General features: G+C 44.2%; 1 protein-coding gene across 2 annotated transcripts; it reads right to left on the reverse strand.

Moving 5' to 3' along the window:
- Window positions 1-732: 732 nt before the first annotated feature.
- On the reverse strand, window positions 733-26,405 carry szrd1 (SUZ RNA binding domain containing 1). 2 transcript variants are annotated; one of them, XM_041856194.2, is made up of 4 exons: window positions 26,277-26,405; window positions 2,815-2,864; window positions 2,049-2,318; window positions 733-1,781 (listed from the first exon to the last, which is right to left on the reverse strand). In XM_041856194.2, the coding sequence occupies exons 1-3, from the start codon at window positions 26,322-26,324 to the stop codon at window positions 2,063-2,065; spliced, it is 354 nt and encodes a 117-aa protein (XP_041712128.1). In that variant the 5' UTR covers window positions 26,325-26,405; the 3' UTR covers window positions 733-1,781; window positions 2,049-2,062. The 2 variants fall into 2 exon arrangements, 1 of the variants encoding a protein (XP_041712128.1); XR_005996276.2 differs by lacking the exons at window positions 733-1,781; window positions 2,049-2,318; window positions 2,815-2,864 and adding exons at window positions 3,676-4,822; window positions 4,949-5,072 and having other exon boundaries at window positions 26,277-26,359.
- Window positions 26,406-26,847: the final 442 nt, after the last annotated feature.

The raw sequence follows: 26,847 nt of genomic DNA on the forward strand, positions 1-26,847 counted from the left end.
AATTCGCCACTGGCGCCCTGTGCTCTTCACAGATGAAAGCAGGTTCACACTGAGCATGTGAGAGAGTCTGGAGACGCCGTGGAGAACGTTCTGCTGCCTGCAACATCCTCCAGCATGACCAGATTGGCGGTGGGTCAGTCATGGTGTGGGGTGGCATTTCTTTGGGGGGCCGCACAGCCCTCCATGTGCTCGCCAGAGGTAGCCTGACTGCCATTAGGTACCGAGATGAGATCCTCAGACCCCTTGTGAGACCATATGCTGGTGCGGTTGGCCCTGGGTTCCTCCTAATGCAAGACAATGCTAGACCTCATGTGGCTGGAGTGTGTCAGCAGTTCCTGCAAGAGGAAGGCATTGATGCTATGGACTGGCCCGCCCGTTCCCCAGACCTGAATCCAATTGAGCACATCTGGGACATCATGTCTCGCTCCATCCACCAACGCCACATTGCACCACAGACTGTCCAGGAGTTTGCGGATGCTTTAGTCCAGGTCTGGGAGGAGATCCCTCAGGAGACCATCCGCCACCTCATCAGGAGCATGCCCAGGCGTTGTAGGGAGGTCATACAGGCACGTGGAGGCCACACACACTACTGAGCCTCATTTTGACTTGTTTTAAGGACATTACATCAAAGTTGGATCAGCCTGTAGTGTGGTTTTCTACTTTAATTTTGAGGGTGACTCCAAATCCAGACCTCCATGGGTTGATAAATTTGATTTCCATTGATAATTTTTGTGTGACCCCCCCCCCCTCCCCCTCTCTAATTCCTGCCAGAACCACTTATACAGTTGTTGGAATTAACCAATATTTACAGGATTATTTAAAATGGGGTTAAGTTCATGTTGATTAAAATACTGATCTGACATTACTACCGCCTCATTCATAAAGGCAGAAAAGCTGCTTAAAAATTTATCAATATCCACTTATCTCCATTTGTTGTTTTGTTTTACTGTTTTTTTATTTTGTAAATAGAAATCAGGACAGTCTGGGAGACTACAAAAAAGCTCACTTTAAAAAAAGAAAAAGACAGCTGTAAACAGAACTTCCACACATCACCCTCTTAAAAACGAATGGCAATGGACAGATTATTTGATCATCGTCCATAACCAAAATAAAACGTGAGGAAGGGGGATTGAACAGTATTATGGCTGGGTGAAGCTGGTAGTATGTACCACCATCCATCTATTGCCTTGATTTGCTTCGGTAACTACTCTTCTCTCCTTTGTTCTCAGGAATCCTCTGCTCTCAGTATTTCCAAATGGAAGAGTCCACGGCTGATGTCCAAATTAGCCGTATAAAGCAGAACCTCATAGGTTTCCCATGACAGACCAGTTGCTGGTCACACTTTGGGCAGATAAGAGACGAGAGGATTCCTTGGGCAACATGGGTGTAGGGTGGGGTACTTAAAAGGGACCATCACAGTGAGCAGAATCCGGAAGATGTCCTTATCACAGTGTTAAACAGTTGTGGTGGAGAGAGAGAAAGCTTGTTTCCCCTTAAGGCCCTCTAAGCCTTCCCACACATTACCAGTGGGAGCCATGAGGGGAGAACACATGCATTTAGATTCACAGCACATCCCATAGAATTAGATAAAAAAATTTACCCTGCTATAACCCCTTTGAGGGTGCCCAGCCATTTCATCTTCCTCCCCATGTCAGCATGGCCCCTCATCCACTTATCTGTTTTGGCGAAAGCCGTGTGTGCCGTCTGGGCCTGCTGGTTGGCGAACAGCATGATTTTTTGATAGGTCCTCTGGGGGTGTGGTGGAATTTGTACGCCCTGGTCTGGAGGTAGGGAGAATACCAAAAACATATTGGGGTGCTTATGTATTTATGTAATCAACTACAAAAACAGCTTTAGTCGAAGTTGGGCTTCCAAAATATATGTAGCAGATAAATGACAAGATACCCAGACTTTGTTTACAGAATCAGAGATGATGTCCGATCCAAACAGCCACAGGTATACACACATACAGTAGGCCTATACTTGGAATTAACAGTTGTAACATGGCAGATGTAACTGGTAACAGCATGCGTGAGGTATTTATTTACCAGTCTGTGTTCGGCTATTCCTGAGGCGACTCTTCAGGGCTGGCGCTGCCTAGTATTCTCTTCCTGGCCTCCGCGTACGCCGCCTCCCGCTGGGCTAGGGACTTGACCTGTGGCGCGGGACGGTTCTGGCCCTGGGGTGACCCTAACGACCCGTTACTGGAGGGCCGCTTCAGAATGCGGATCTGGGGCGGGAGCGCTGCGTGGGGGGAGTCGTCCTGGATCACAATGGCCGTCTTCAATGGCGACCGTGTAGAGTTATTACTGGACACTCTGGGAGCAAAACAACAAACTAGTGTGAATGCTGATTTCAGTGAGAAGGCTGTGAGTAGGAGAGGGGACTATGAATGTGTCTGTACCAGCCTAGATCAATGAAAGTATTTAAGAGAAAATGCTTAGTGCGTGTGAGGTGGACAGGAGATGTTATGAGTAATGTTAAGGTTATGAAATACAAATGCCTTTAATTAAGAGACAATTTTCCAAAATTCCTGTTCATTATTTGAGTAATGCACGTGTCAAACTCATTACATGGAGAGCTGAGTGTCAGTGGGTTTTTGCTCCTCCGTTGTACTTGATGAATTAAGGTCACTAATTAGTAAGGAACTCCCCTCACCTGGTTGTCTAGGCCTTAATTGAAAGGAAAAAACTAAAACCAGCAGACACTAGGCCCTCCATGGAATTAGTTTGACACCCTTGGAGTAATGAGTGATGTGTGAGTGAGTGCTTAGTAGTGAGTGTCTTTCGAGGGCCAACAGTGTTCTTTACTCACTTCTCTTTCTGGCTGATCCTAAACTTTTCTTCTAATCTTCTCTCCATTTCCTGCATTTAAGAGACAGAACAGAAAGATCTGTGATTAAAATGCAATTGTGCATTTCATACAGCATGCAAAATTGTAACGTTACGCCAAATGCAACTTGAAAGTGGTATCCGGGGAGAGTAACGTTAGCAGGTGGAGGGTGGCTGAAACTATGGAGGGCTGGATTCAATTTCAAAGTAATTTATACACTGGCAATAAAGCAAGGCTGAAATATAGGCTAGAAGCTGGAAAATTGACTTTGAGGTAGAAAACCGATTGGCACCATGATCATTTTCAATAGATGCTAGCTGTAATATTGCTATCGCTGCTAGAGGGGGGGCACACGAATCAGGATCAAATGTTTTATGAAATATGCATGAATTCACAAGTTAGCCAGCTAGCCAAGACATGTGGATTTTAAAGCGCAACGTTAAGGCGTTTCAACAAGCTATTTTGGACAGAGCCCCACAGTTGACGCGTCATAATACCCATTAAACCTAGCAGTGAAACACAGAAATGGATTCAATCGTTTTTCCACCATTCATTTTTCCAATAGGGGATTTTAGAGCCACTTCAAAACAAGGTTTGTGTTTCATGTAGGCTTTTTCTGGCGTGACGTTTTGATAACCGTGTAAATCTCTCTCGGACAAGGTGATTTATCAATATATTTGGCTCTATTTAATCTGATTCGAAAATGCTAATTAGCATCAAAGTAAACATCATGCAAGACTACAAATCCCTGCAAGCTCCTGCACATCATCTCTAGCTAGCTATAGCTACCTTGATCCCAAAACGAAAGATATTTAACATGTTTAACAAATGTCTTATTTATGCATTTGGTCTTATGTGGAATACTATCCTAGTAGCAGTCAGATATTTACAATGTGCCATGAATACTACGCTAGTTTTTTGCAAAGCTAGCTAGCTACCTACCTACGATGATATTAGCAACGTACCCTTACTCTATATTTAATCCCTTATCATTTTTGAACGAGGTGAAATCTATTTCAATTTATGGTGTCAGAATGCACTGCTGTATTAAAGCAATTCAGAACAAACTTGTTGACATGTGTTGCAGATTGCAAGCCAGATTATCTCATTGCAGAATGTATCTATAATCATGAATAAGCATATTTATTTGACAAGAATGCACCTAGTCACCCATTAATCACAAACACCTGAACTCCAGCAATTGTTTTAAAGAAACCAAAATAGTAAACAATGCATACATATACCTTTTATACATAACATAGAAACATCTGAAGTAAAGATTAAATTATTTATTCATCAATGCCACAAAGCTGAAACATCGAAGAGCATCATATTAACTATTATTACTATCCAAGAGCGCACAGATTCTCCGGCTTTTCCATTTTAGGAATTAGACCAGCACAAATAACAAATTATAAAACAGCATATTGTGATTTTTGGTGGGTGAGTTAAAAATGGAGAAACAACTGGATGTGTACGGTAGGTTTAATATAAAATGCCAGGTCAACTCCAGCAGAATGAGAAACACACTTAAGACTCAAAACATGGAAGCCATGCCTAAACGCAGCTATATCAACACCCATGTTAATGTAACAACCCCAGAATAAGCAGGACAGCATTGTACAGGTGAAAAAAAGGTAGCAAAAACGGTACAGCACAACACTTTTAAACGTGTTACTGAGTATAGATATCAAATCAGGAGAAGGAAGGAAGCAGCATAGGGAAAATGGGTGGGTTTATAGAGATAAGATGGAGAGTTCCAAATTGTCTGAAGTTGAGGGACCATGGGGCATAAAAGGCATAGTGTGGAAGAAGGGTTATCTAGAGGGATGGTTGGCCATGGAATAAACATAAAATGGGGTGCCGGTGTGCTTCTGCACCCCTTTTAGGTCGTCACAAATATCAGGCCCATGTCCAGTCATACTCGGGGTCTCAGTGTGTGTCCCTCGACGTCATTCCGTCTCAGTTGCAGCATTCAAATTGAGGTCATCTTGTGTGTGAATCACAACATTAAAGATTATGAGTGATCACAGCATTTCCACCAATTGAACCATACACAATACAACTTAAGCATTAAGGACAGCATTTTGTTGACAACATGGTGGAATAATCTTACCCCAGCTGTAGGTCCATTTGAGTGTGTGTGGTGACTTAGGCCTGCACATCAACCAGTACTGGGTCCATTGAAAACTTTGGATGCTTGCTCTCAAAGTGCTGCTTGAATGTCTTCAGGTCTGCGTCTATAAAAGTACAAAATGGAGGAAGTTAATCTGTGGCTTGCTTTAATTGAATTCAAAGTTGACACAAATGATAAACTAAGCAATACAACAAACTACTACACATCTGAAAGACTGCCACACAGGCCAGTACAATAGCCTACACATGGAGAGGAACCTAAAAAGGCACATACAGTACCAACCAATAATACTCAGACAGACAGGGCAGGTGTACACCAGTGCTGCCTTGGCTGTAGTCTTCTGCCCCGCAGCTGCTCCCTTAGCAGCCGCCACCTTGGCATCAGTCAACAAGTTTAACTTCAACTTGAGTGGAGCATGCGTTATATAAATACCATCAATATATAGTGCCTCGGAAAGTATTCAGACCCCTTGACTTCTCCCACATTTTGATACATTACAGCCTTTTAAAATAATCCTTAGCAATCTACACACAATACCCCATAATGACAAAGAAAAAACAGGTTCAGAATTCTTTGCAAATTGATTAATATTAAAAACAGAAATACCTTATTTACATAAGTATTCAGACCCTTTGCTATGAGACTTGAAATTGAGCTCAGGTGCATCCTGTTTCCATTGATCATCTTTGAGATGTTTCTACAACTTCATTGGAGTCTACCTGTGGTAAATTCAATTGATTGATCATGATTTGGATAGGCACACACACCTGTCTATACAAGGTCACACGGTTGACAGTGCATGTCAGAGCAAAAACCAAGCCATGAGGTTGAAGGAATTGTCTGTAGAGTTCCGAGACAGGATTGTGTCGAGGCACAGATCTGGGGAAGGGTACCAAAACGTTTCTGCAGTATTCGAAGGTCCCCAAGAACACAGTGACCTCCATCATTCAATATTTTTAAAAATAATTTGTTGTACCCCTTTTTCTCCCCAATTTCGTGATATCCAAATTGGTAGTTACAGTCTTGTCCCACCGCTGCAACTCCCTTACGGACTCGGGAGAGGCGAAGGTCGAGAGCCATGCGTCTTCAGAAACACGACCCTGCCAAGCCGCACTGCTCGCTTAACCCAGAAGCCAGCCGCACCAATGTGTCGGAGGAAACACAGTCCAGCTAGCGACCGAAGTCAGCTTGCAGGTGCCCGGCCCGCCACAAGGAGTCGCTAGAGCGCGATGGGACAAGGAAATCCCGGCCAGCCAAGCCCTCCCCTAACCCGGACGACGGTGGGCCAATTGTGCGCCGCCTCAATGGTCTCCCGGTCACGGCTGGCTGTGACACAGCCTGGGATTGAACCTGGGTCTGTATTGAAGCCTCAAGCACTGCGATGCAGTGCCTTAGACCGCTGCGCCACTCGGGAGGCCTCCATCATTCTTATATGAAATGAGTTTGGAACCACCAAGACTCTTCCTAGAGCTGGCTGCCCAGCCAAACTAAGCAATCGGGGGAGAAGGGCCTTGGTCAGGGAGGTGACCAAGAACTCGATGGTCACTCTGACAGAGCTCCAGAGTTCCTCTGTGGAGATGGGAGAACCTTCCAGAAGGACAACCATCTCTGCAGCACTCCACCAATCAGGCCTTTATGGGAGAGTGGCCAGACGGAAGCCACTCCTCAGTAAAAGGCACATGACAGCCCGCTTGGAGTTTGCCAAAAGGCACCAAAAGGACTCTCAGACCATGAGAAACAAGATTCTCTGGTCTGATGAAACCAAGATTGAACTCTTTGGCCTGAATGCCAAGCGTCACTTCTGGAGGAAACCTGGCACCATCCCTACGGTGAAGCATTGTGGTGGCAGCATGCTGTGGGGATGTTTTTCAGTGGCAGGGACTGGGAGACTAGTCAGGATCAAGGGAAAGATGAACGGATCAAAGTACAGAGAGATCCTTGATGAAGTTCTGAGCGCTCTGGAGCAGGTTCTCAGACTGGGGTGAAGGTTCACCTTCCAACAGGACAACGACCCTAAGCACACAGCCAAGACAACGCAGGAGTGGCTTCGGGACAAGTCTCTGAATGTCCTTAAGTGGCCCAGCCAGTGCACGGACTTGAACCCGGTCAAACATCTCTGGAGAGACCTGAAAATAGCTGTGCAGCGACACTCCCTATCCAACCTGACAGAGCTTGAGAGGATATGCAGAGAAGAAATGGGAGAAACTCCCCAAATACAGGTGTGCCAAGCTTGTAGCATCATACCCAAGAAGACTCGAGACTAATCGCTGCCAAAAGGTGCCTCAAAGTACTGAGTAAAGGGTCTGAATACTTATGTAAATGTAATTTTTTATACATTTGCAAAAATGTATAAAAACCTCTTTTTGCTTTGTCATTATAGGATAGTGCGTGTAGATTGAGGTAAAAAAAACGATTTAATCAATTTTTGTATAAGGCTGTAACGTAACAAAATGTGGAAAAAGTCAAAGGGTCTGAATACTTTCCGAATGCACTGTATAGTACAGAATAATGACTTAAAAGGGTGGACAGCTACAGATTTGACTGGCAGGAGAGTGTATAAGCTTTTGTTCCAGCCCAGCTTATACCCGATTACAAATCATAGCCTACTGCCGTGATTAGTTAAGTTTATTATTTATGTCAGGTGTTAGAGCTGGTCTGGGACAAAACCCTTCAGACACTTCTGCTCTTCAGGACTTCCTGCAATGACTGAAACAGGATAATAATGTTCCAGGTTAACCTACTTGAGGTGATATGACTCAGGCACACCCATTGGTTCTGGAATTGAGAAGGTGCAAATAAGGTTTGCAATTTGGCATCAACAATATGACAGTAATTCTACCTCAAAAACAAACGTGTTAATACCAATTAATTTATACTAAACAAAAATATAAACGCAACATGTAAAGTGTTGGTCTCATGTTTCATGAGCTGAAATAAAATATCCCAGAAATGTTCCAAACGCACAAAAAGCTTATTTCTCTCAAATATTGTGCACAAATTTGTTTACACCCTTGTTCGTAAGCATTTCTCCTTTGCCAAGATAATCCATCCACCTGACAGGTGTGGCATATTAAGAAGCTGATAAAACAGCATGATCATTACACAGGTGCACCTTGTGCTGGGAACAATAAAAGGCCCCTCTAAAATGTGCAGTTTTGTCACACAATGCCACAGATGTTTTAAGTTCTGAAGGGGCGTGCAATTGGCATACCGACTGCAGGTATGTCCACCAGAGCTGTTGCGAGAGAATTGAATGTTCATCGCGCTACCATAAGCCACCTCCAATGTCATTTTAAAGAATTTGGCAGTACGTCCAAAACAACCTCACAACCGCAGACCACGTGTAATCATGCCAGCCCCTCCACATCTGGCTTCTTCACCTGCAGGATTGTCTGAGACCAGCCACCCGGACAGCAGTATTTCTGTCTGTAATGAAGCCATTTTGTGGGGGAAAACTCTGATTGGCTGGGCCTGGCTCCCCAATGGGTGGGCCTGGCTCCCCAATGGGTGGGGCATATGCCCTCCTATGCCCTCCCAGGCCCACCCATGGATGCGCCCCTGCCCAGTCATGTGAAATCCATAGATTAGGGCCTAATGAATTTATTTAAATTTACTGATTTCCTAATATGAACTGTAACTCAGTAAAATCATTGAAATTGTTGCATTTATATTTTTGTTCAGTATAAAACACAACATAGCAGGTAGGACTAAATAAGGTTACATAACCTTACCAACTAGCTATACCAATGATCTGCTGTCCAGAGGGTAACAGCAAACAGATCAATGTCTTCCTGCAGTAAAGTGTGAACACTGTTGACTCGAGAGGATGCTAATCAGTCACTCTCTGAAACCTCTCAAATAGCCAGACCAAAATAATACACCTAGCTAGGGTAGCTCAAGTTAAGTAGTACTTGAAGTAGGCTACCCACCTTTCACCCACAATGATCAAGAACACCTACAGTTGAAGTCAGAAGTTTACATACACTCAGGTTGGAGTCATTAAAACTTGTTTTTCAACCACTCCACACATTTCTTGTTAACAAACTATAGTTTTGGCAAGTCGGTTAGGACATCTACTTTGTGCATGACACAAGTAATTTTTCCAACAATTGTTTACAGACAGATTATTTCACTATCACAATTCCAGTGGGTCAGAAGTTTACATACACTAAGTTGACTGTGCCTTTAAACAGCTTGGAAAATTCCAGAAAATGATGGCATGGCTTTAGAAGCTTCTGATAGGCTAATTGACTTCATTTGAGTCAATTGGAGGTGTACCTGTGGATATATTTCAAGGCCTACCTTCAAACTCAGTGCCTCTTTGCTTGACATCATGGGAAAATCAAAAGAAATCAGCCAAGACCTCAGAAGAAAATGTGTAGACCTCCACAAGTCTGGTTCATCCTTGGGAGCAATTTCCAAACGCCTGAAGGTACCATGTTCATCTGTACAAACAACAGTACGCAAGTATAAACACCATGGGACCACGCAACCGTCATACCGCTCAGGAAGGAGACGTTTCCTGTCTCCTAGAGATGAACGTACTTTGGTGCGAAAAGTGAAAATCAATCCCAGAACAAGAGGAAAGGACCTTGTGAAGATGCTGGATGAAATATCCACAGTAAAACAAGTCTTATATCAACATAACCTGAAAGGCCGCTCAGCAAGGAAGAAGCCACTGCTCCAAAACCGCCATAAAAAAGACAGACTACGGTTTGCAACTGCACAAAGATCTTACTTTTTGGAGAAATGTTATCTGGTCTGATGAAACAAAAATAGAACTGTTTGGGCATAATGACCATCGTTATGTTTGGAGGAAAAAGGCTTGCAAGCCGAAGAACACCATCCCAACTGTGAAGCACGGGGGTGGCAGCATCATGCTGTGGGGGTGCTTTGCTGCAGGAGGGACTGGTGCATTTCACAAAATAGATGGCATCATGAGGAAGGAAAATTATGTGAATATATTGAAGCAACATCTCAAGACATCAGTCAGGAAGTTAAAGCTTGGTCGCAAATGGGTCTTTCAAATGGACAATGACCCCAAGTATACTTCCAAAGTTGTGGCAAAATGGCTTAAGGACAACAAAGTCAAGGTATTGGAGTGGCCATCACAAAGCCCTGACCTCAATCCTATAGAAAATTTGTGGGCAGAACTGAAAAAGCGTGTGCGAGCAAGGAGGCCTACAAACCTGACTCAGTTACCCCAGCTCTGTCAGGAGGAATGGGCCAAAATTCACCCAACTTATTGTGGGAAGATTGTGGAAGGCTACCCAAAATGTTTGACCCAAGTTAAACAATTTAAAGGCAATGCTACCAAATACTAATTGAGTGTCCGTAAACTTCTGACCCACTGGGAATGTGATGAAAGAAATAAAAGCTGAAATAAATAATTCTCTCTACTATTATTCTGACATTACACATTCTTAAAATAAAGTGGTGATCCTAACTGACCTAAACAGCGCCGAAGAAGATGGCTGCCGTTTTACAGCCCTCTAACCAATTGTACTATTATGTGTGTTTTTCCGCGTTATTTGTAATTTATTTTGTACATAATGTTTCTGCCATCGTCTCTTATAACCAAAAAGAGCTTCTGGATATCAGGACAGCGATTACTCACCTCGCATTGGACGAAGATTTTTTCTTCAACGAGGCAGCCGCGAAGGATATCCTACAAACACCCGACAAGGCCCAAATCCCCGTCATTCGCGTGAGGAAGAGACGGAGATATCGCGGACGCAGATCCGGGTGCCTTGTAAGGATCCGACGGCGAGCGAGTAAACTGCCTCTCCCATCAATCCTATTAGCCAACGTTCAAGCTTTTGAGAATAAAATGGACGATTTAAGATTACGGTTATCCTACCAACGGGACATTAAAAACTGTAATATCTTATGTTTCACGGAGTCGTGGCTGAACGACAACAATGATAACATTCAGCTAGCAGGCTATACGCTACATCGACAGGACAGAACGGCAGACTCTGGTAAGACAAGGGGTGGCGGTCTGTGTATATTTGTAAACAACAGCTGGTGCACAAAATCAAATACTAAGGAAGTCTCGAGGTTTTGCTCGCCTGAGGTAGAGTATCTTATGATAAGCTGTAGACCACACTATTTACCAAGAGAGTTTTCATCTATATTTTCATAGCTGTCTATTTACCACCACAAACCAATGCTGGCATTAAGATTGCACTGAATGAGTTGTACAAGGCCATTAATCAACAGGAAAACGCTCATCCAGATGCAGCGCTCCTAGTGGCCGGGGACTTTAATGCAGGGAAACTTAAATCCGTTCTACCTAATTTCTACCAGCATGTTAAATGTGCAACCAGAGGGAAAAAAAACTCTAGACCACCTTTACTCCACACACAGAGACGCATACAAAGCTCTCCCTCGCCCTCCATTTGGCAAATCTGACCATAACTCTATCCTCCTGATTCCTGCTTATAAGCAAAAACTGAAGCAGGAAGCACCAGTGATTCGGTTAATAAAAAAGTGGTCAGATGACGCAGATGCTAAGCTACAGGACTGTTTTGCTAGCACAGACTGGAACATGTTCCGGGGATTCTTCAGACAGCATTGAGGAGTACACCACATCAGTCACTGGCTTCATCAATAAGTGCATCGATGATGTCGTCCCCACAGTGACCGTACGTACATACCCCAACCAGAAGCCATGGATTACAGGAAACATCCGCACTGAGCTAAAGGGTAGAGCTGCCGCTTTCAAGGAACGGGACTCTAACCCGGACGCTTATAAGAAATCCCGCTATGACCTCCGACGAACCATCAAACAGGCAAAGAGTCAATACAGGTCTAAGATTTAATCATACTACACTGGCTCTGACGCTCGTCGGATGTGGCAGGGCTTGAAAACTATTACAGACTACAAAGGGAAGCACAGCCGCGAGCTGCCCAGTGACACAAGCCTACCAGACAAGCTAAACCACTTCTAAGCTCGCTTCGAGGCAAGCAACACTGAAGCATGCATGAGAGCACCAGCTGTTCCGGATGATTATGTGATCACGCTCTCCGTAGCCGATGTGAGTAAGACTTTTAAGCAGGTCAACATTCACAAGGCCGCAGGGCCAGACGGATTACCAGGACGTGTACTCCGAGCATGTGCTGACCAACTGGCAAGTGTCTTCAATGACATTTTCAACATGTCCCTGACTGAGTCTGTAATACCAACATGTTTCAAGCAGACCACCATAGTCCCCATGCCCAAGAACTCTAAGATAACCTGCCTAAATGACTACCGACCCGTAGCACTGACGTCTGTAGCCATGAAGTGCTTTGAAAGACTGGTCATGGCTCACATCAACAGCATAATCCCAGAAACCCTAGACCCACTCCAATTTGCATACCGCCCCAACAGATCCACAGATGATGCAATCTCTATCGCACTCCACACTGCCCTTTCCCACCTGGACAAGAGGAACACCTACGTGAGAATGCTATTCATTGACTACAGCTCAGCATTCAACACCATAGTGCCCTCTAAGCTCATCACTAAGCTAAGGATCCTGGGACTAAACACCTCCCTCTGCAACTGGATCCTGGACTTCCTGACGGGCCGCCCCCAGGTGGTAAGGGTAGGTAACAACACATCTGCCACACTGATCCTCAACACAGGGGGCCCCTCAGGGGTGCGTGCTCAGTCCCCCCTCCTGTACTCTCTGTTCACCCATGACTGCATGGCCAGGCACGACTCCAACACCATCATTAAGTTTGCCGACGACACAACAGTGGTAGGCCTGATCACCGACAACGATGAGACAGCCTATAGGGAGGAGGTCAGAGATCTGGCCGTGTGGTGCCAGGACAACAACCTCTCCCTCAACGTGACCAAGACAAAGGAGATGATTGTGGACTACAGGAGAAAAAAAGAGGACTGAGCACGCCCCATTCTCATCGACGGGGCTGTAGTGGAACAGGTTGAGAGCTTCAAGTTCCTTGGTGTCCACATCACCAACGAACTATCATGGTCCAAACACACCAAGACAGTCGTGAAGAGGGCACGACAAAGCCTATTCCCCCTCAGGAGACTAAAAAGATTTGGCATGGGTCCTCAGATCCTCAAAAATTCTACAGCTGCACCATCGAGAGCATCCTGACTGGTTGCATCACCGCCTGGTATGGCAACTGCTTGGCCTCTGACCGCAAGGCACTACAGAGGGTAGTGCGTACGGCCCAGTACATCACTGGGGGCAAAGCTCCCTGCCATCCAGGACCTCTATACCAGGCGGTGTCAGAGGAAGGCCCTCAAAATTGTCAAAGACTCCAGCCACCCTAGTCATAGACTGTTCTCTCTGCTACCGCACGGCAAGCGGTACCGGAGTGCCAAGTCTAGGTCCAAAAGACTTCTCAACAGCTTCTACCCCCAAGCCATAAGACTCCTGAACAGCTAATCATGGCTACCCGGACTATTTGCACTGCCCCCCCCCACCCCATCCTTTTTACGCTGCTGCTACTCTGTTAAGTATTTATGCATAGTCACTTTAACTCTACCCACATGTACATATTACCTCAACTAGCCGGTGCCCCCGCACATTGACTCTGCAACGGTACCCCCCTGTATATTTTATTTTACTTCTGCTCTTTTTTTCTCAACACTTTTTTTGTTGTTGTTTTATTCTTACTTTTTTGTTTAAAATAAATGCACTGTTGGTTAAGGGCTGTAAGTAAGCATTTCACTGTAATGTCTGCACCTGTTGTATTCGGCGCATGTGACCAATAAAATTTTATTTGATTTGACCTAAGACAGGATCCTAACTGACCTAAGACAGGGAATTTTTTACTAGGATTAAATGTCAGGAATTGTGAAAAACTGAGTTTAAATGTATTTGGCTAAGGTGTATGTAAACTTTCGACTTCAACTAGCTTCACCAACTAAGTTAGTTAGCTAGACTGTTGGTTTATAAAAGCCAAAGAAAGTTACACGTTTTTATGAATGACTCATGCATTTACATTGCTAGACAAATAGACGGCTAATGTAGCCTTCTAGCCAGGCTAATATTGCTAACTAGCCAGATAACAGGTACTGTGTCAATTTCAAACTTGCCCGAGACAGTTCACAGAATTGTCAATTTAAACAAATGTAGCCAATTTATTCATTACTAAATGTAGCTAACATTAGATAGTTAATCCAGAGACTCTTACCTTCGCTTCGGTTCGGCAGCTACATCCAGATCATAATGGCCCTGGTGAGTGAGTATTTGTAGTTCTGTATGATAGCCACATTAGCAGCTAATTAGCATTTCATTTTTGGAGGGTAAATACAGGGGAATATATTGATAAGTCACCTTGTCCGAGAGAGATTTACACGGTTATCAAAACGTCACGCCAGAGTAAGCCTACACGAAACACAGCCCTTATTTGAGTGTCTCTAAAATCCCCTATGGGAAAAATGAATGGTAGAAAAACGATTGGAACCATTTCTGTGTTTGACCTCTAGGTTCTCTTTCGTTTTCGTAAATAGGTCGCCAAGTGACCTATGGTAAGTCCTTCCCCTTCATGCGATGTGATTGAGACCCTTAATATCAAAAGACACCCGTACCACATGACCTGTCACTATAAAAGGCCATGTGAGAGTCTTTTCTTCACTCATGTTTATGTGTTTTACATTACGAGATTGCTATTAATCCCCTTCGGAATACTTTTATTCGGAATTACAATTCTTCAACGACTCGAAGGTGCCATGAGTAGTTGATTTAATCTAATCTACTCCCCCTCTCGTTATTGTTCCTGCCCATACTAGCAAACTTGTATTGCTTTGTGCTGGGCATTTCCATTCTTATGTTAGCTAGCGCATTATTAGCTAGTTAGCACCATTAGCCTGGCTAGATGGCTACATTAGTCGTCTATTTGTCTATTCATTTAAATGCATGAGAAATTCATAAAAACGTGTAACTTTCTTTGGCTTTTATAAACTAGATAGTTAGCTTCAGGACTATCCTGTTACTTCAGAAGTTAACTCGTAGCTAGCTATCTAAGTTAGCCACCGTAGTTAGTTAGCTTGTTGTACCCGTTGTTGGCACTTGTTGACTTGTCGCACTAGTCCCCGCTTGACTGCCACACCAGCCCGGTGATCCAGCATTAACACTCACTCCCTTGCCTGGAGTTTTGCTGTGATCACGGAGCTCAATAGTGATGTAGGCTACCAGTCCTCGTTTGACCGAGTCCACCAACACCGAGAGTGACAGTCCACGTTTGAATGTGCCAGTCAGAGTTCGAGCCCGGACCCCCGAAGCATGACAGGTCGATGCCAATGGTAAGTATAACTTTCTCTCAAAGCATCCGAAGCTGATACCGAGGCAATCAAAGCATACAGTGCATTTGGAAAGTATTCAGACCCCTTGACTTTTTCCACATTTTATTAAGTTACAGCCTTATTTTAAAATGGATGAAATTGTTTTCAATCTACACACAATACCCCATAATGACAAAGCAAAAACGTTTTTTTTTTAAAAATGTTAGCTAATTTATAAATGTATAAAACTGAAATATCACATTTACATAAGCATTCAAACCCTTTACTCAGTACTTTGTTGAAGCACCTTTGGCAGCGATTACAGCCTGGAGTCTTCTTGGGTATGACGCTACACGCTTGGCACAACTCCAAGCGGGTTGTCATGTGCCTTTTACTGAGGAGTGGCTTCCGTCTGGCCACTCTACCATAAAGGCCTGATTGGTGGAGTGCTGCAAAGATGGTTGTCCTTCTGGAAGATTCTGCAATCTCCACAGAGGAACTCTGGAGCTCTGTCAGAGTGACCATCGGGTTCTTGGTCACCTCCCTGACCAAGGCCCTTCTCCCCCGATTGCTCAGTTTGGCCGGGCAGCCAGCTCTAGGACGAGTCTTGGTGGTTCCTAACTTCTTCCATTTAAGAATGATGGAGGATGGACGATAAACTGGAGATAATATAAGGCAAGTACTGGAAACAATAGAACACTATGAAAAATCTGGGAAACCAGGCCTGCTATTCATAGCAGACTTTGAAAAGGCATTTGATAAAGTACGACTGGAGATTATATATATATATATATATATATATATATATATATATATATATATATACACACACAGTGGGGAGAACAAGTATTTGATACACTGCCGGTTTTGCAGGTTTTCCTACTTACAAAGCATGTAGAGGTCTGTAATTTTTATCATAGGTACACTTCAACTGTGAGAGACGGAATCTAAAACAAAAATCCAGAAAATCACATCGTATGATTTTTAAATAATTAATTTGCATTTTATTGCATGACATAAGTATTTGATCACCTACCAACCAGTAAGAATTCCGGCTCTCACAGACCTGTTAGTTTTTCTTTAAGAAGCCCTCCTGTTCTCCACTCATTACCTGTATTAACTGCACCTGTTTGAACTCGTTACCTGTATAAAAGACACCTGTCCACACACTCAATCAAACAGACTCCAACCTCTCCACAATGGCCAAGACCAGAGAGCTGTGTAAGGACATCAGGGATAAAATTGTAGACCTGCACAAGGCTGGGATGGGCTACAGGACAATAGGCAAGCAGCTTGGTGAGAAGGCAACAATCAATCAATTTCAATCAATCAATTTTATTTTATATAGCCCTTCGTACATCAGCTAATATCTCGAAGTGCTGTACAGAAACCCAGCCTAAAACCCCAAACAGCTAGTAATGCAGGTGTAGAAGCACGGTGGCTAGGAAAAACTCCCTAGAAAGGCCAAAACCTAGGAAGAAACCTAGAGAGGAACCAGGCTATGAGGGGTGGCCAGTCCTCTTCTGGCTGTGCCGGGTGGAGATTATAACAGAACCATACCAAGATGTTCAAAAATGTTCATAAGTGACAAGCATGGTCAAATAATAATCAGGAATAAATCTCAGTTGGCTTTTCATAGCCGATCATTAAGAGTTGAAAACAGCAGGTCTGGGACAGGTAGGGGTTCCATAACCGCAGGCAGAACAGTTGAAACTGGAATAGCAGCAAGGCCAGGCGGACTGGGGACAGCAAGGAGTCACCACGGCCGGTAGTCCCGACGTATGGTCCTAGGGCTCAGGTCTCTCAATTGGCTTTTCATAGCCGATCATTAAGAGTTGAAAACAGCAGGTCTGGGACAGGTAGGGGTTTCGTAACCGCAGGCAGAACAGTTGAAACTGGAATAGCAGCAAGGCCAGGCGGACTGGGGACAGCAAGGTGTCAGCATGCCCGGTAGTCCTGACGTATGGTCCTAGGGCTCAGGTTCTCAGAGAGAAGAGAGAACGAGAGAATTAGAGAGAGCATACTTAAATTCACACAGGACACTGGATAAGACAGGAGAAGTACTCCAGGTATAACCAACTAACCCCAGCCCCCCGACACATAAACTACTGCAGCATAAATACTGGAGGCTGAGACAGGAGCGGTCCGGAGACACTGTGGCCCCATCCGAAGAAACCCCCGGACAGGGCCAAACAGACTTCCAGTTTGGTGTGGCGCCATTTCCGTTCCAATTTCCTGGAAGCTTGCTTCAAAGCTCGGGTATTTTCTGTATACCAGGGAGCTAGTTTCTTATGACAAATGTTTTTCGTTTTTAGGGGTGCAACTGCATCTAGGGTATTGCGCAAGGTTAAATTGAGTTCCTCAGTTAAGTGGTTAACTGATTTTTGTCCTCTGACGTCCTTGGGTAGGCAGAAGGAGTCTGGAAGGGCATCAAGGAATTTTTGTGTTGTCTGAGAATTTATAGCACGACTTTTGATGCTCCTTGGTTGGGGTCTGAGCAGATTATTTGTTGCGATTGCAAACGTAATAAAATGGTGGTCCGATAGTCCAGGATTTTGTGGAAAAACATTAAGATCTACAACATTTATTCCATGGGACAAAACTAGGTCCAGAGTATGACTGTGGCAGTGAGTAGGTCCAGAGACATGTTGGACAAAACCCACTGAGTCGATGATGGCTCCGAAATACTTTTGGAGTGGGTCTGTGGACTTCTCCATGTGAATATTAAAATCACCAAAAATTAGAATATGATCTGCTATGACTACAAGGTCTGATAGGAATTCAGGAAACTCAGAGAGGAACGCTGTATATGGCCCAGGAGGCCTGTAAACAGTAGCTATAAAAGTGATTGAGTACGCTGCATAGATTTCATGACTAGAAGCTCAAAAGACGAAAAACGCCATTTTTTTTTTGTAAATTGAAATTTGCTATCGTAAATGTTAGCAACACCTCCGCCTTTGCGGGATGCACGGGGAATATGGTCACTAGTGTAACCAGGAGGTGAGGCCTCATTTAACACAGCAAATTCATCAGGCTTAAGCCATGTTTCAGTCAGGCCAATCACATCAAGATTATGATCAGTGATTAGTTCATTGACTATGACTGCCTTTGAAGTGAGGGATCTAACATTAAGTAACCCTATTTTGAGATGTGAGGTATCACGATCTCTTTCAATAATGGCAGGAATGGAGGAGGTCTTTATCCTAATAAGATTGCTAAGGCGAACACCGCCATGTTTAGTTTTGCCCAACCTAGGTCGAGGCACAGACACAGTCTCAATGGGTATGGCTGAGCTGACTACACTGACTGTGCTATTGGCAGACTCCACTAAGCTGGCAGGTTGGCTAACAGCCTGCTGCCTGGCCTGCACCCTATTTCACTGTGGGGCTAGAGGAGTTAGAGCCCTATCTATGTTGGTAGATAAGATGAGAGCACCCCTCCAGCTAGGATGGAGTCCGTCACTCCTCAGCAGGTCAGGCTTGGTCCTGTTTGTGGGTGAGTCCCAGAAAGAGGGCCAATTATCTACAAATTCTATCTTTTGGGAGGGGCAGAAAACTGTTTTCAACCAGCGATTGAGTGCTGAGACTCTGCTGTAGAGCTCGTCACTCCCCCTAACTGGGAGGGGGCCAGAGACAATTACTCGATGCCGACATCTTTCTAGCTGATTTACACGCTGAAGCTATGTTGCACTTGGTGACCTCTGACTGTTTCATCCTAACATCGTTGGTGCCGACGTGGATAACAATATCTCTATACTCTCTACACTCGCCAGTTTTAGCTTTAGCCAGCACCATCTTTAGATTAGCCTTAACGTCGGTAGCCCTGCCCCCTGGTAAACAGTGTATGATCGCTGGGTGATTCGTTTTAAGTCTAATACTGCGGGTAATGGAGTCGCCAATGACTAGGGTTTTCAATTTGTCAGAGCTAATGGTGGGAGCCTTCGGCGTCTCAGACCCCGTAACGGGAGGAGTAGAGACAAGAGAAGACTCAGACTCAGACTCCGACTCGCTACATAATGGGGAAAACCGGTTGAAAGTTTCTGTCGGCTGAATGAGCGACACCGGTTGAGCATTCCAACAGTATTTCCCTCCAGAAGCCATGAGAAAGTTGTCCGGCCAGGGGACTGTGCGGGGGATTTATACTAACGTTACTATCTGTACTTACTGGTGGCACAGACGCTGTTTCTTCCTTTCCTACACTGAAATTACCCTTGCCTAACGATTGCGTCTGAAGCTGGGCTTGTAGCACAGCTATTCTCGCCGTAAGGCGATCGTTCTCCTGTATATTATGAGTACAGCGACTGCAATTAGAAGACATCATGTTAATGTTACTACTTAGCTTCGGCTGTTGAAGATGTTGACGAACCATGTCCAGATAAAGCGTCCGAGTGAAAAAAGTTGAATGAGGGAAAAAAGTTGCGATGGAAAAACTAAAAATATAAACGGTAATTAAAAACAAAACAAAACAAAAAAAACATAAAGTTGTCAGCTAGCAAAATAAAGTAAAGTTGGCAGCAAAAACGCACAGCAACAAAACGCACAGCAACACGTCTGATGGATATACTGAGATCATGTGACAGATCAACTGTTGGCACAATGATTATAAAATAGAAGAAGTTCAAGATGACGGTCAATCACCCTCAGTCTTGGGCTCCATGGAAGATCTCACCTCGTGGGGCATCAATGATCATGAGGAAGGTGAGGGATCAGCCCAGAACTACATGGCAGGACCTGGTCAATGACCTGAAGAGATCTGGGACCACAGTCTCAAAGAAAACCATTAGTAACAAACTACGCCGTCGTGGATTAAAATCCTGCAGCGCACGCAAGGTCCCCCTGCTCAAGCCAGCGCATGTCCAGGCCCGTCTGAAGTTTGCCAATGACCATCTGGATAATCCAGAGGAAGAATGGGAGAAGGTCATGTGGTCTGATGAGACAAAAATAGAGCTTTTTGGTCTAAACTCCACTCGCCGTGTTTGGAGGAAGAAGAAGGATGAGTACAACCCCAAGAACACCATCCCAACCGTGAAGCATGGAGGTGGAAACATCATTCTTTGGGGATGCTTTTCTGCAAAGGGGACAGGACGACTGCACCGTATTGAGGGGAGGATGGATGGGGCCATGTATCGCGAGATCTTGGCCAACAACCTCCTTCCCTCAGTAAGAGCATTGAAGATGGGTCGTGGCTGGGTCTTCCAGCATGACAACGACCCGAAACACACAGCCAGGGCAACTAAGGAGTGGCTCCGTAAGAAGCATCTCAAGGTCCTGGAGTGGCCTAGCCAGTCTCCTGACCTGAACCCAATAGAAAATCTTTGGAGGGAGCTGAAAGTCCGTATTGCCCAGCGACAGCCCCGAAACCTGAAGGATCTGGAGAAGGTCTGTATGGATGAGTGGGCCAAAATCCCTGCTGCAGTGTGTGCAAACCTGGTCAAGAACTACTGGAAACGTATGTTCTCTGTAATTGCAAACAAAGGTTTCTGTACCAAATATTAAGTTCTGCTTTTCTGATGTATCAAATACTTATGTCATGCAATAAAATGCAAATTAATTACTTAAAAATCATACAATGTTTATTTTCTGGATTTTTGTTTTAGATTCCGTCTCTCACAGTTGAAGTGTACCTATGATAAAAAATTACAGACCTCTACATGCTTTGTAAGTAGTAAAACCTGCAAAATCAGCAGCGTATCAAATACTTGTTCTCCCCACTGTGTGTGTGTGTGTGTGTATATATATATATATATATATATATATATATATATATATACACACACAAAGTGCCTTGCAAAAGTATTCATCCCCCTTGGCGTTTCTCCTATTTTGTTAAATTACAACCTGTAATTTAAATGAATTTTTATTTGGATTTCATGTAATGGACATTTAAAATAGTCAAAATTGGTGAAGTGAAATTTAAAAAATAACTTGTTTAAAAAAACTCAAAAAAATGAATAACGATAAAGTGGTGCGTGCATATGTATTCACCCCCTTTGCTATGAAGCCCCTAAATAAGATCTGGTGCAACCAATTACCTTCAGAAGTCACATAATTAGTTAAATGATCTGTCACATGATCTCTGTATATACAGTCGTGGTCAAAAGTTTTGAGAATGACAAGAATCTTAACAAAGTTCGCTGCTTCAGTGTTTTTAGATATTTTTGTCAGATGTTACTATGGTATACTGAAGTATAATTACAAGCATTCCATAAGTGTCAAAGGCTTTTATTGACAATTACATTACGTTTATGCAAAGAGTCAATATTTGCTGTGTTGACCCTTCTTTTTCAAGACCTCTGCAAGCCGCCCTGGCATGCTGTCAATTAACTTCTGGGCCACATCCTGACTGATGGCAGCCCATTCTTGCATAATCAATGCTTGGAGTTTGTCAGAATTTGTGGGTTTTTGTTTGTCCACCCGCCTCTTGAGGATTGACCACAAGTTCTCAATGGGATTAACGTCTGGGGAGTTTCCTGGCCATGGACACAAAATGTTGACGTTTTGTTCCCCGAGCCACTTAGTGCTCCATCATGCTGGAAAAGGCATTGTTCGTCACCAAACTGTTCTTGGATGGTTGGGAGAAGTTGCTCTCCGAGGATGTGTTGGTACCATTCTTTATTGTGTTCTTATGCAAAACTGAGTGAGCCCACTCCCTTGGCTGAGAAGCAACCCCACACATGAATGGTCTCAGGATGCTTTACTGTTGGCATGACACAGGACTGATGGTAGTGCTCACCTTGTCTTCTCCGGACAAGCTTTTTTCCAGATGCCCCAAACAATCGGAAAGGGGATTCATCAGAGAAATTTTACTTTACACCAGTCCTCAGCAGTCCAATCCCTGTACCTTTTGCATTATATCAGTCTGTCCCTGATGTTTTTCCTGGAGAGAAGTGGCTTCCTCGCGGTTCTTCTTGACACCAGGCCATCCTCCAAAATTATTCGCCTCACTGTGCGTGCAGATGCACTCCCACCTGCCTGCTGCCATTCCTGAGCAAGCTCTGCACTGGTGGTGCCCCGATCCCGCAGCTGAATCAACTTTAGGAGACGGTCCTGGCGCTTGCTGGACATTCTTGGGCACCCTGAAGCCTTTTTCACAATAATTGAACCTCTCTCCTTGAAGTTCTTGATGATCCGATAAATGGTTGATTTAGGTGCAATCTTACTAGCAGCAATATCCTTGCCTGTGAAGCCCTTTTTGTGCAAAGCAATGATGACAGCGCGTTTCCTTGCAGGTAACCATGGTTAACAGAGGAAGAACAATGATTTCAAGCACCACCCTCCTTTTAAAGCTTCCAGTCTGTTATTCTAACTCAATCAGCATGACAGAGTGATCTCCAGCCTTGTCCTCGTCAACACTCTCACCTGTGTTAACGAGAGAATCACTGACATGATGTCAGCTGGTCCTTTTGTGGCAGGGCTGAAATGCAGTGGAAATGTTTTTTTGGGGGGGGATTAAGTTCATTTTCATGGCAAAGAGGGACTTTGCAATTAATTGCAATTCATCTGATCACTCTTCATAACATTCTGGGGTATATGCAAATTGCCATCATAAAAACTGAGGCAGCAGACTTTGTGAAAATTAATATTTGTGTCATTCTCAAAACTTTTGACCACTACTGTATACATCTGTTCTGAAAGGCCCCAGAGTCTGCAACACCACTAAGCAAGGGGCACCACCAAGCAAGCGGCACCATGAAGACCAAGGAGCTCTCCAAACAGGTCAGGGACATAGTTATACAGATCAGGGTTGGGTTATAAAACAATATCTGAAACTTTGAACATCCCACAGAGCACCATTAAATCCATTATAAAAAAATTTAAATAATATGGCACTACAACAAACCTGCCAAGAGCGGGCCACCCACCAAAACTTACTGCCAGGCAAGGAGTGCATTAATCAGAGGCAACAAAGAGACCAACGATAACCCTGAAGGAGCTGCAAAGCTCCACAGCGGAGATTGGATCTGTCCATAGGACCACTTTAAGCCGTACACTCCACAGAACTGGGCTTTACGGAAGAGTGGCCAGAAAAAAGCCTTTGCTTAAAGAAAAAAATAAGCAAACAGGTTTGGTGTTCGCCAAAAGGCATGTGGGAGACTCCCCAAACATATGGAAGAAGGTACTCTTGTCAGATGAGACTAAAATTGAGCTTTTTGGCCATCAAGGAAAACGCTATGTCTGGCGCAAACCCAACACCTCTCATCACCCCGAGAACACCATCCCCACAGTGAAGCATGGTGGTGGCAGCATCATGCTGTGGGGATGTTTTTCATCGGCAGGGACTGGGAAACTGGTCAGAATTGAAGGAATGATGGATGGCGCTAAATACAGGGAAATCCTTGAGGGAAACCTGTTTCAGTCTTCCAGAGATTTGAGACTGGGAGGTTCACCTTCCAGCAGGACAATGACCCTAAGCATACTGCTAAAGCAACACTCAAGTGGTTTATGGGGAAACATTTAGAAAAATAGGCAAAAATCCCAGTGGCTAGATGTGCCAAGCTTATAGAGACATACCCCAAGAGACTTGCAGCTGTAATTGCTGCAAAAGGTGGTTCTACAAAGTTTCACAAGAACTAGAAAGTGGTAGGCATGTTGTGTAAATCAAATGATACAAACCCCCCAAAAATCTATTTTAATTCCAGGTTGTAAGGCAACAAAATAGGAAAAATGCCAAGGGGGGTGAATATTTTCGCAAGCCACTGTACATCCCACCGTAGTGGAGATGATCTGGGCGCGATTCGGAAGGGCCATCGCTGATCGGTTCACATCCCAAGACTCAACCCATTGTCCCATGTGGTTCTCCATAAAGGGTCCAGCAGGCCCACTCGGGGTCAATGAACTATAACACAGATGGCCAAGGGGCCTGCTGTTTGCATTTCCACCAATTCCCTTGCTCCATCAGGTCTGGAGGAAGATCAGTCTCGAGACCGCAGTTCGGCATCGAAACAGACTTCAGTGGGCAAATTCTCACCTTCGATGGCCACTGGCATGCTGGAGAAGTGTGCTCTTCACGGAAGAATCCTGGTTTCAACTGTACTGGGCAGATAGCGTGTATGGTGTCGTGTGGGCGAGTGGTTTTCAGTGCACCATGGTGGTGGTGGGGTTATGGTATGGGCAGGCATAACTACGGACACAATTACATTTTATCAACGGCAATTTGAATGTACGTTGATACCATGACAAGATCTTGGTGCCCATTGCCGTGTCATTCATCCACCACCACCTCATGTTTCAACATGATAATGCACGGCCCCATGTCGCAAGGATCTGTACACAATTCCTGGAAGCTGAAAATGTCCCAGTTCTTCCATGGCCTGCATACTCACCATACATGTCACCCATTAAGCATGTTTGGGATGCTCTGGATCAACTTGTATGACAGCATGTTCAAGTTCCCGCCAATATCCAGCAACTTCGCACAGCCATTGAAGAGGAGTGGGACAACATTCCACAGGCCACAATCAACAGCCTGATCAACTCTTTGCGAAGGAGATGCATTGCGCTGCATGAGGAAAATTGTGGTCACACCAGATACTGACTGGTTTTCTGATCCACAGCATTTCACCCGCCTCCCCATAGGATGGTTGTGAGTTGCATACACTTTGCCCGGTTAGTGCATTGAGTTCCTATCTTGCTGCAACAAGAACTGTTCGTCAAACAGAACAGCTTTTTGTGTGTTATACCGAGAACACACGACTTTCATGAGGTACTACAGACTCAATGTTATGTCCACACCATCAGTGGGGTCTATGGTTCTGGACACTCTTAACCCAAATAAGTGAGCGTACCGTGAACCTTGTAACATACTTATCAACCATCAGTGAGTTGAATGTTCTATACAGAGGCCTTCCGCTCTTGGTGCTGTTGCACCCAATTGAAGCCTCGTGTTGTAGAGCATGGCGCTTGCAACGCCAGGGTTGTGGGTTCGATTCCCACGGGGGGCCAGTATGAAAAAATAATGTATGCACTCACTAACTGTAAGTCGCTCTGGATAAGAGCGTCTGCTAAATGACTAAAATGTAAATGTAATGTAAAATGTAAGTTCAAGCTTTCAGCTTGCTTGTATATACAGTTCAAATTATGTGTTACACTGTTGGTTATTTATATTCTGTTGCATCCTGTGGTGGATACAAGGCCATCCCAGGGACTCATCTGGACTAAGTTAAATGGTGAGTCATCCCACTCTGTTATTTTACCTTTATTTAACTGTTATCCACAGGACCTCTTTGGTACTGCCTCTCCCATAGATTGTTTGGCGACCCATTACGAAAACAAACGTTGGGTTACAGATGTAACCTTGGTTCTCTGAAGAGTAACGGGTCACCAAGCTTTCATGTCCTTCCTCCACCTCCGTGGGGTTCGAGTGAAGTACACCACCTTTTATAATGACAGGTCACGTGGGTACAGTAAGGGTGTGGCATGACTGTAAACATCTTTGATAGTAAGCATCTCAATGACATCTCATTAAGGGGAAGGAGTTCCCATAGGTCGCTTGGCAACCCGTTACTTTACTCAGATTCAGGCCAATCAATGCGCTTGGTAGCTAGTTAGCCTAATAATTTTAATACAACGTTAGTTACCGGTAGCTAGCTAGCTATTTTAGCCACAGTTAGCGCGCTGGCTAAACTACCTGTTGCTAAGGAAGGGACACAACCGGTCCAAATACTAAACCCATGGTGGTTGCTGGCTGAATGGCTAGAAGCTCTGGTTAGCTAGCTAACGTTAGCTGTATCCCATGATAAAGTAGGTAACTAACGTTAACTAGCTAGCTATGCTGGTTGCCAGCTAACGTTAGATACATTTGGTGGCTGGTTCAACTGGTCCAACATTGCTTTTCCTGTGTCAGCTCCCTAACTTGAATGTAATATTAGCCAGTTGACCATGTCTAAAAACCAACTGTTAGCTAGCTAACTTTGCTAGCTAGCTGCTAACGCTTACTGCCATGACTGTCAAGTGACCCTTTCCTCAACAAAAAAAAGTCTAAAAATGTGTGATTTCAAAAGCATCCAACTTGGTCTTACCCACTAACTTCCCACATATCTCTAATGTTGCATATTCTTACCCCACTGTCTGCTGCTTCATCCCAACTTCGAGCAACCTCATCATCCATGTTTCATTCTTTCAGACACGCTGAAGAGTTTGCTCTCGTAGGCAGTAACCCAAGATCCGCCCCTTGTCCCACTCGCTGACATCAGAGGGCGCGCTCGTTTTACGAACAAACGCGGCCAGAGCACGGTGCGTAAAGGTACTCTACTTGTTAACACAGCTACAAAGTCATAATTATGGCTAAACTCCGCCCATTCCTACAATTTATCTTACATTTACATTTACATTTTAGTCATTTAGCAGACGCTCTTATCCAGAGCGACTTACATGAGCAATTAGGGTTAAGTGCTAAGCTATGGATGCAAAAACTGACCATCCATGACCTCAAAATTATAGTTTTAACCATATTTTTAGGCTATATAGGCTAGTGTTGGTTTACATTTACTTTGTTTGCAAACATTGGAGTAAAACAAGCTCATATTTTGGGTTCTGATGGGGTACGACAGTTGAACTAAGCTTATGAGGTGTTTATAATGTATATTCTTATAATCAATGGGTACATGTATTTAATTCACAAGTCCAAAAAT

This window comes from Coregonus clupeaformis, chromosome 30, assembly GCF_020615455.1.
Source record: "Coregonus clupeaformis isolate EN_2021a chromosome 30, ASM2061545v1, whole genome shotgun sequence".
Taxonomy (NCBI): Eukaryota; Metazoa; Chordata; class Actinopteri; order Salmoniformes; family Salmonidae; genus Coregonus; species Coregonus clupeaformis.

Excerpts from the sequence above, each read along its gene's own strand:
- szrd1 (XM_041856194.2), bottom strand. The coding sequence starts at position 26,324 with ATGGATGATGAGGTTGCTCGAAGTTGGGATGAAGCAGCAGACAGTGGG. Across the intron at positions 2,865-26,276 it reads ATGAAGCAGCAGACAGTGGG|GAAATGGAGAGAAGATTAGA; the intron begins GTAAGAATATGC and ends TCTTAAATGCAG. Across the intron at positions 2,319-2,814 it reads AGGATCAGCCAGAAAGAGAA|AGTGTCCAGTAATAACTCTA; the intron begins GTGAGTAAAGAA and ends TTTTGCTCCCAG.